Genomic DNA, 10,686 nt, shown 5'->3' with positions numbered 1-10,686 from the left:
GGCGGCGGGGGAAGACCCAGGGAAGGTTCCTTCGTCCGCCTAGCAGCTGATCTGCTCGGCAGTGCAGCCCCAGCGAGGAGCCGAAGAACCGGGTTTCCCCCGCTGCCCACGGAAAGGGGAAACACGGCAGCCAGAGCAGCGCGGACTCCTCTCTCGGTTGGAGGTGAGCTTGACGACGACCCCCCGGGAAAAAGACTGAAGTGGCCGCTTTCTCCGTCGTATGTGTGTGGGGGCTCGGGAGGAAGCTGCCGGAGGAGGGTTGACGACGGGTAGCCCCGCAGCTGCGGTCCCCGCCAGGATGGAGGCGCCTGGGCGCGCGCGCACATACGCACGCAGATGGGGGAGAGCGTGAGCGAGCGAGAGGAGGGGGGGAAGCCCAGACGGGATGAACCGTTTCTTGGATGGCGCGTGTGGAAAAGGGGAGCGAGGGGCCGGGCGGGTTGAGGGAATCAAAGAGGGGTGGGGGTGCTGCTCTGAGGCGCGCGGAAAGAGTTTTCGGAAGGCTCTCGTGTTACGGCGAAAGGGCGTGTGGAGAGCCTGATGTTGGCGGAATTGGGGACTAGCGAGAAGCCGAAGATCCGGGTTTCCCCGCTGCCCACGGAAAGGGGAAACCCGGATCTTCGGCTCCTCGCTGCTGCTGCGCTGCCGAGCAGATCAGCTGCTAGGCGGCCGCTCGAGAGCAAGAGGGGGAGAGATAGAGAAAGAGAGAGAAGGAAAGAAAGAGATGAGAGAGGGAGGAAGAGAGTGTGAGAGAGGAAGAAGCAAGATAGAGAAAGAGAGAGAGAGAGAAAGATGAGAAAGGAAGGAAGAGAGTGACATCATCGGGTAGAAAAATCGCGATATAGCGTTTAGCGAAGATCGAGATCGCGAAACTCAAGGGATCACTGTAGTCTAATTTAGAACTATTACTCTGGCCTACAGTATGATTTGGTTGAGATGAATAGGTTGAATGGTTGTGTGTAGTGTTGGGCGAACCCAATGAAGTTTGGGTTCGGCGGGTTCGGACGAACTTGGCAGCGGAGTTCGGGTAAGTTTGTTGAACCTGAATCCGAACCGAACCCCAACACTTGGCCCCCGCCCTCCCGTCTTCCACCAAAGCAGCCCGCGGCCGCCTGTCTCCTTTTATTTCTTATGGAAAAGGCTCGGATGCTGCAGCCATACCTATTCCGTAAGTAATAAAAGGAGACAGGCAGACGTGGGCTTCCCTGGGCAATGGGCGCAATGGGGGGGGGGGGAGCCGGACCACCTCCAAGCCTAAAATTTCCCGGCCAGGACCGAAACAGGGGAGTTGAGGAAATAAAGCCACATGCCAGGAAGGAGTCTCTGTGATGTCAAAGCCCCGCCCCCGGAATCCCAGCCTGGGCGGCAAGCAAATGGGATTCCCCACCTCCTTTTGCTTGCAGCGCCATTCCCGAGGTGGGGAAATTTTGGGCTTGGAGGCGGCGCGGTTCTCCCCCCATTGCCCAGGGCAGCCTTCGCTCACCCTGGCACTATTTAATTTATTCTAAATTAATATTGGCCTTTAATCCCCCAAAGAACTTTGTGGGGCCTGACTAAAGCACATATAGACATCTGCAATAAATAAAAATGATACTTAAAGTTACCTTTTGAAAAATCTACTCACTTGAAATATCATGTTTAGATGTACACTTCAGAAAATGACTTTGCTGGGAATTCAAAAAATAAGATGTCAAAGGAATTGAAATATATAAAAGGACCCGCTTTATTTTATAATAAACCTCTAATATGCCTTTTTTTCTTTTAAATGAGAATTGAAATGGACACCTCAGCTGCAGTTTTTTCTGTATTTCCTTTTCCTATCCATATCTATCTTATCTTATCTTATCTTATCCATCCATCCATCCATCCATCCATCCATTTATCCATCTATCTAGAGGCTTGCCTGAGAAGGGAACGGAAACAGTTTGATCCTAAGCAGTGGGGCGAGCCTACGCGGCATCTCTGTCCGGGAGAAACCGCTCCGAGTCCTCCACAGCCCTCCTGCCCATCAGAAAGAGAAAGAGGAGAAAGAGAGGAAGGGAAAGAGAGAGGGGGGAGTGTGTGTGTGTGTGTGAGAGAGAGAAAGAGAGGCTGACTGCCTCTCCTTTGCAATGACACCCGAGGATGAGAGAGCAGCTGAGGGACGGGCGAACGTGGGTTTCTTTATTTCTCGCCCCTTGTTTCAACCTTCTCGCTGCTCCAGCTTCGGGTCCTGCCCGCCTTTCTCCTCCCCCTTTCCCCGGCGAGGAGCAATAGAGAAAGGCACGCAGCAGGTGAAAAAAGAGGGGGGAGGACGATGCCCGTCGCCTGCCAGCCTTCCCTGCGTGGTCTCTCTCCCACACACACACCTACACACAAACACACATGCACCCTCTCTCACACACATCTTTCTCTCTCTCTCTCTCTCACACACACACACTTTCACACACATATTTACACAACACTCTCTCTCTCACACACACACACCCCTTTGAAAGCCACCAGCTGGACCCCCCCTGTGGGAAATCCACACCTCCCCTCCGTCTTTGTGCTCCAATGATCCGGATTTCCTCCACTCTTTTAAAGCCCTCCTCCTCCTCCCTCTCCCGCGTCCTGCCTCAGATGACAGCTGGGTGGCGGCACAGAGGCTGGGAGAGTGGGGGGGATTCCCTTAGAAACATAGAAGACTGACGGTAGAAAAAGACCTCATGGTTCATCTAGTCTGCCCTTATACTATTTCCTGTATTTTATCTTACAATGGATATATGTTTATCCCAGGCATGTTTAAATTCAGTTACTGTGGATTTACCAACCACGTCTGCTGGAAGTTTGTTCCAAGGATCTACTACTCTTTCAGTAAAATAATATTTTCTCATGTTGCCTTTGATCATTCCCCCAACTAACTTCAGATTGTGTCCCTTGTTCTTGTGTTCACTTTCCTATTAAAAACACTTTCCTCCTGAACCTTATTTAACCCTTTAACATATTTAAATGTTTCGATCATGTCCCCCCTTTTCCTTCTGTCCTCCAGACTATACAGATTGAGTTCATTAAGTCTTTCCTGATACGTTTTATGCTTAAGACCTTCCACCATTCTTGTAGCCCATCTTTGGACCCGTTCAATTTTGTCAATATCTTTTTATAGGTGAGGTCTCCAGAACTGAACACAGTATTCCAAATGTGGTCTCACCAGCGCTCTATATAAGGGGATCACAATCTCCCTCTTCCTGCTTGTTATACCTCTAGCTATGCAGCCAAGCACCCTACTTGCTTTTCCTACTGCCCTACCACACTGCTCACCCATTTTGAGACTGTCAGAAATCACTACCCCTAAATCCTTCTCTTCTGAAGTTTTTGCTAACACAGAACTGCCAATGCAATACTCAGATTGAGGATTCCTTTTCCCAAGTGCATTATTTTACATTTGGAAACATTAAACTGCAGTTTCCATTGCTTTGACCATTTATCTAGTAAAGCTAAATCATTTACCATATTACAGACCCCTCCAGGAATATCAACCCTATTGCATACTTTAGAGTCATCGGCAAATAGGCAAACCTTCCCTACCAAACCTTCCCCCATGTCACTCACAAACATATTAAAAAGAATAGGACTCAGAACAGACCCTTGTGGCACACCGCTTGTAACCTGTCTCTGCTCAGAATACTCGCCATTAACAATAGCTCTCTGATGCCTATGCTTCAGCCAGCTTGAAATCCACTGAACTATCCAGGGATTAAGTCCAATCTTCACTAATTTATCTATCTGCCGCTGTCTGCCGCTGTCCCCTCCCCTTTCCAAAGAGCGCCGGGGTGGACGTCAACTCCCAGAGTTCCTCAGCCAGCCAACCTCACTTTAAGACTTTGTGAACTTTAACTCCCAGAGTTCCTCAGCCAGCTTCGCTGAGTCGAGCCCTCTCCACCTCCCACTCCTGCCCACCGCCGTGTTCAAGCGAACACCAAACCTGAACACGGACTTTTTAAAAAGTCCAGGTTTGGGTTCGGTATGCCGAACACTGCAAAGTTCTGCACGGACCCGAACTATGCAAGTTCAGTTCGCCCAACACTAGTTGTATGTATTGGATTTTAAGATTGGTTTTTTAAATTTGGGTTTCTGGTAAGATGGTTGGGTTTTTATAATTATTTGATTGTATTGCTTCTCACCTTGTAAGCCACCTTGAGTCTACAGAGAAGGGTGGCCTAGAAATCCAATAAATAAATAAATAAATAAAAGATTACAATTTATCTGAGTTCTTCTGGGCCCAGAACAGTAGTTGAGATGGAGTCTGGCCAAAGCAGAATAGAGTTGAATTATTGTTTCATATGATAATTACATTTGCACTATTTCAACCACAAGAAATTCCTATTTGGAATCAGTACTATTCTAGGTTTGCGGACCCCTGGGGGACCACAATATTATCACAGGGCATCTGTGAAGGTTTGAAGAAATGTTATGATTTAAATCTTGTTAGGTCTTGGTGATCTGTGGCCATTAAATACCCCTTAAAAGGTATTTCAAGGGGGTCTATGAAGAAGAAAAGGTTGAGAACCAAAGCTCTATCCCATATTTAAGCATTCAGTGATGGTTTTCCAGAGGAAGAACTTTGAACATGTCTATGCTGAAATTATTAATTTCATGTCATTTCTCCAGCATGCTGAGATTTTGAATTCTATTTCTGCTTTCTAGCTATCCTACTCAATTACATCTGAAAATTTGATAAGGATGCTTTCCAATTTTGCATTCAAATAATTAATTAAAATATCAATTGTCATGCCATCTAGCCAACATTTGGCAAACTTGCTAACCAACATGTCAAATATATCAAATTCTTTATTGAAGATGGTACTAAATATACAGCATTCTCATACTTACACACCTCTTGTCCAATATTCGGTATTAGGGTTTAGTGTGGTGTAGTGTTGAATCTATTCTAGCTAAACTGAAAGTGGGCACCAATACACCTATCTGAGAAGATCAAATAATTTAAAAATATTTGAATATTAGCCTCCTGTCCATTAATAGCCTTGAGGTAACATGTAGCACACTGAAAACATTTTTTTTTCAAAATGAGACGATGCATAGTAAGCCTAACAAACCAGCAACTGCATTTAGAAGACAGAAACGAATGCCAAAAATGGGTGAGGCAATTTCAAGCAATCTCAAAGTGTTCTTTCAAATGCGGTGAGCTTTGCCAACTTCTGTATTTATTCTTACTTTTTGTGGTTTCATTGGTGGGATGAAAAGCACTTGGCTAAGTTTCTTTGAGGCTTTATGAATCTTCTGCCTGTCTCCCTCCTGTTGCTGCTTTAGCTGTGACTTCAGTCTTGCTTCTTGCTTTTTTAGAAAACTGATCACATCACTGGCAGTGATTCCTTCGCTAATGGTTTTGGTAGGTGCTGCTGTTTCAATAGTATCCATTTTACTGTCCCTTAAACGCTTTTTTTTATAAATTAGTCTATATGGACCATGCAATTTATTGCTTCTACTGGTACTATTACTGCACATAAGGCCAGAGAATTTCAGCTCCACAATTGCTTGTACTTTTCTTACAGCAATGCAGAAATCTTCCTCTCCTTTTTTTTCTTGCCTCGTTCTGACCTATAAACAGGAAATTATAATTAGTTTGGTAAATGTAGACGGTACAAGTGCAAGGATGGCATAGACACATCATGACTACCCCCGTCCCCACGAATCCTGATTAATGGAAAAGTGGTACGATGTTTCCTCTTCTGATTCTGTTTATATGCAGTAATTTTTTGCTATCTGAAATTTTTAGATATGCACAATTTGAGGCAGTTGCACCTGGCATCCAGAAAGAGAAGTCCCTCTATGAGGGAAATATGTGGTTTCTAAATTTTATAAGTAAATATAATTAAAAATAAAGATGCACAAAATATACACAATGAAGTTGTAACAATTTTCTATTATCATATTGGAGCAAAGATATTTTGTTAATAATATGTACTGTTTGCCACTTCAGGGTTTAAAGCAAAAAATACGCACAGTTCAATGTTTTTGAAGCCCAAATAAATTATTTGTTTTTTGCACATTTTTAGTGCGCATAGCAAGGCTAGATTGCCTCATAAATCTGAAGCACCACAATAGTGTCTACAGAGAGGGGCGGCATACAAATCTAATAAATAAATAAATAAAGTGATCCAATAAAATCCTGAATGCCCCTCTCTAAAGCAATGCATTTGCTTTCATATACAGTAATACCTTGTCTTACGAACATTTTGAGATACGAACCCGGGGTTTAAGATTTTTTTGCCACTTCCGAACTATTTTCACCTTATGAACCCGCTGCTGCCACTGGGATGCCCCGCCTCCAGACTTCCGTTGCCAGGTGAAGGCTCCCCTCGTTGGGAAACCCTACCTCCGGACCTTCCGTTGCCAGCGAAGGGCCCGTTTTCGTGCTGGTGGGATTCCCGAGGCTCCCCTCCATGGGAAACCCCACCTCCGGACTTCTGTGTTTTTGCAATGCTGCAATGGAAGTCTGGAGGTGGGGTTTCCCAGTAAGGGAAGCCTCAGTGAAATCGCAGCATCACAAATGCTTCCGAAGCCAAGGGCGGGGGAAGAGATCCACCCAGTCAGTAAAGAAAGGGAGGTCCTGCTGCAGAATTGGATCTGGGGGAGAGCATTGTGATCCCGGCTGCCAGCTTTCATCCCACCCCCTTTTTCTTCTCCCTTCCTAAAAGTCTTTAAAGTGCCTCAGAAGCCAAGGGAGGGGGAAGAGATCCACCCAGGCAGTTAGGAAGGAGAGGTCCTGTTGCAGAATTGGATCTGAGGGAGAGCGTTGTGATCCTGGCTGCTGGCATTCATTCTGCCTTCTCCTCCTCCTTCTTCTCCCCGCCCGCTCGCGTGCACCTTCATCCCCCGCAGCTGCGCTACCTCCCGCCGATGAAGAAGCCTTTTTCACTCTTTTGCCTCTTGTTTGTTCCGTCTGGCATGGGATCAATAGGAGGAGGAGGAGGAGGACACGCGTCTCTCCTCCTCGCTTCTCTTTCCGCCGCTCCTTCCAATCTCGAGCCTGGGGTGGGGAGTTAAAGCCAGCTGCTTTGGGCACCTTGAAGGGACTCTCCTGGAGGAAGCAGGTGCCAGGCACCTAGTGACAGCCAGAGAGCCTTGTTTGAAGCACAAGTCCTTGGCACCGCCGGGATTCTCTGCCTCTGGCCTGCGCTGTCACCCCACCTTCACCTCCTCCACCCGCCCTGAACAAGGATCAGAATGCCGGCAGTAATAAGGCAAGAAGGGTGAGTTTTGGGATGGGTTTGCATGCATTATTCGCTTTTACATTGATTTCTATGGGAAGCATTGTTTCATCTTACGAACTTTTCTTCTTACGAACCTCATCACTGAACGAATTAATTTTGTAAGACAAGGTATCACTGCATTACCATTTTTATAGCAACTGCAAAGCCATTATTCTGGTGATGTGTGATCCCCTATTTCATGTTCACTTTTAACTGTGGCTATTGTGCAGTAAGCTCATGAAAATTGTGTTTGCTTTTATCCTTTACTTTTTGCAGCTGATCCACCTGTTTCCCCCCTAATTTTTTCAGTTGAAGGTGGCCCAAAATGTCTATTAGAGAACACTTTCTTAGGACCATATTTTATTTCCGCAGTGCCTCCTTATGTCCCCATCTACCGGTGTGTGTGTGTGTGTAAGTAAAAACAAAGGAATGGCTGACTGGAATAGTTGTCAGATTTCAGATTTTAACCAAGCCATGTGAGCAGATAAGACCTTCCCTGATGGACGCTTGCTGAAATGGATGATTGCTCCGATGATCCAAGCAGCTGGAATTGCCTCTCTCCCTCCCCTCAGTGTCTCTGTCTTCCATTGCTGTGGGAAGTGTGAGGTAGTTTCCCCTTTAAGACCGGCACCCCTCCTGTCCCTCAGCCATTCATGGTGGAAGAGCAGCACTTTGAAGGAAACAGGCACTATCCAATACTTGGTAGCTTGGAAAGGTTTTCCAGCCACCCAAAATGAATGGATAAACAACCAACCAACATGTTAGAGCATCTAAGTTGCTCAAGCAGTTTCATAATTAATATCTTGATAAATCTATACTGTATACGTCTAACATTCTGTTTCTGTCTCCTGTTTGTTCTGTTTATCCTTGCAGGTGTGAGATCTCCTTTTTCATGGGGGCAACATGTCAGAGCCCAATAGCAGATATTGGCATTTGGAGGAGGAGCAAGCAGGTTGCTGGAGCCGGATACTTTGCCTGCTTTCACTTTTGCTGTAAGGCATGGGATCAAGGGAGGGGGGAATGTCTGTGTGATTAATGGGCTTCCTCCCAGCCTGCAATCAAGGTTATAGCACCCTAAGATGTGAACTGCTATCAAGATGACATGCCTTGCAGTTATTACACCTTTGAAGCTTACTTGTTGTGTCCCACCTAGCAGCCTGTGCAGCCAGAACCTCTGGAAGCCTGTGGGGCCTCTTGGCAGGGCTGAGATGGGCTCTTGAATGCAAGAGTGTGAATGCAACAGCCTGCGGGACTGCCGAAAGACAGTAACTACTGAAATGCAGTAAGGTTAACTCTGGTGGAGATCTATTCGAGAACAGAGCTGAAGGCTAATTGGCCACGCCCTTAAGCCTACTTAAGACCTAACCACACTAAGGCAATTGCGAGGAACAATACCATTCCAGAATCTTGAATCATAGTTCCAGAATCTTGCATCGTGAATCTTGAAATTTGTATCGTAGTTCCTGAATATTAACTTCTGTGTTGCCAGTTTGTATCATGGCTTGAATCTTGACTTCCATGGTTCCAGAAAGTCTGTCTGTTCAGAGCCTGCTCATTGACTCTAGTTTGTTTTCTGTATTCAGCTTGGATTTTTCAAGGATTAATTTCTAGAAACTTTGCCAACACTTGGAGGCTCAGTAAGGTATCCGGACTACCTTGTTCTTCCTTGTCTTTGTCCACTTTGAACTGTTTGAAAATTAATATGTGCTGTTTGTTTATGTTCCTAAGAAGCTCGTAGGAGCGTGTTTATACGTTTGTGTGTTGTATAATTATTTGGGGCTTTGGCACTGGAACAGAACAATATTATTGGCTACTGTTGGATTGGGTATCAAGCGGCGGTTGAAGAAGAATGAATAGCTTAACGCTTTGAGCAGGAACTTCAAAATCTACTCGACTTCTCTGCAATCACTTTCTGTCAGTAAAAGTTTTCTTTGAACTACCACGTTTCAAGAGTCATGCTTTCCTGAGAAGATAGCTGAGGAAAGCATGACTCTTGAAACAGTGCTGTTCCCCTTTTACCATTAATGCCTGAGGGACAGGAGAGGGAACTGGTCTTAAACTACCTCAGGGTTTAATAAGCTTCAATGGAAAATGCGGTGGACTTTCCACAAAGAAAGCTTCTTGGAAAGCTATAAAGATTAGAAGTAGCGTGTAGAAAGGTATACTCAATATCCCACATTAAACTTTTTACATTCAGTCTGTTTTTTGTCAGCTTGGCTTTTGTAGGCATCTTTGGCTTCTTGAAGCACCTTGTGCAGGTTTTTTAACTGCAGACACGCTGGGGCTGAAGCTGAGGTGGCTGAATGAATGAGAGGGCGAGTTTTTGAGTAAGCCAGCCAGCGAGCTGGATGAATTGGATTACATTAGAAGAAGACGTTTTTGGGAACAGCGTGATTGACCAGGCGGACCCGGGATACCGAGCAGCTGTATGGTGGGTGCGCTCGGCACTGGAGGACCTGGTAGACGGAGGAGTGGCCGTTGCGATGAGGAAGGGGACCGAGAGGAGACTGAGAGAAAGGAAGACTGGTGGGCCGAAGTGTGACGGTGTGAGAGTCATGTGGAGGCTGTATGTTATGACTAGGGGCCAGGAAATCCAGAGATGTACCCCAACACCAGCGGAAGCACTGACAGATATCCGGGGCGACCTGCGAGAGCGGAGAGGTGCCGAGAAGGTGGGGGAGGCGAAGAGAAAGACCTGGCTAACAATAGTAGCTGACATTAAGAGCCTGGGAGGACAGGATTTCTTACACCCAGGACTCAGACTTTGTCTTGTGAACTATGTTATTTATCCCCTGAACTCACCATTGAGATCTGATGTTACCTATATGAACTTGGCTGAACTGACTATTGATTATTGACTATTGACTATTGACAGATTGGTTGAAATTAGAGCTATTTTTATTACCCATATCTCTATTAATTAGGATGAATTTTAGAATTTTAGCTTTTAGCTTTATATTATTTATAGTAATTATAGTCATTTTAAATTAATTTTAATTAATTTTTAATTAATTTATTGTGGGTTTTAATGATGGATGACTGGGAAAGGTGGAATGGTGGGAGTGGTGTGAATGATACATATAAGATGAATGAATGGAGGGGAGGGTTCAGGTTGGATGACTGGGGCGGGAGGACTGAGTTGTATGAATCAAATGAGTGGGGTGGATGGGATAATATGCATTTGAATAATGAGAGTAGTATGAATGTAGATTTTAGCCTACCTAGCGATAGAGAGACAGGAGGGATGGGGATATCTATCTCTGGGGTGACAGAGGGCCAGAATATTCCGGTCTTGCTGGGGAGAGGTAGATATGGTGGGAGCCACGGAGGAAAAAGGGATTGCTGCCTAAAAGCGATCCCCTGTTCCGGTCCCGTGAGCTCAACCCGGGGTACTGGTGACAAGTGTAATCTGGGCCCTGGGTTCAGGCTGCTGCTACTCAATGCCAGATCGGTT

General features: G+C 45.8%; 1 protein-coding gene across 4 annotated transcripts in view; it reads right to left on the bottom strand.

Annotated features, from left to right (window-relative positions):
- Positions 1-4,791: 4,791 nt before the first annotated feature.
- TEDC1 (tubulin epsilon and delta complex 1) overlaps positions 4,792-10,686 on the bottom strand; it is a 42,952-nt gene continuing 37,057 nt past the window's right edge. For all 4 annotated transcript variants that reach the window (XM_070746829.1, XM_070746830.1, XM_070746831.1 and 1 more), the window contains one exon: positions 4,792-5,577. In XM_070746829.1, coding sequence (XP_070602930.1) covers positions 5,152-5,577 — 426 coding nt within the window. In that variant the 3' untranslated portion in view covers positions 4,792-5,151. The remainder of the gene's footprint in view (positions 5,578-10,686) is intronic.

The sequence above is a fragment of the Erythrolamprus reginae genome, chromosome 3, assembly GCF_031021105.1.
Source record: "Erythrolamprus reginae isolate rEryReg1 chromosome 3, rEryReg1.hap1, whole genome shotgun sequence".
Taxonomy (NCBI): Eukaryota; Metazoa; Chordata; class Lepidosauria; order Squamata; family Dipsadidae; genus Erythrolamprus; species Erythrolamprus reginae.
This window is presented reverse-complemented; position numbering and strand designations above follow the sequence as displayed.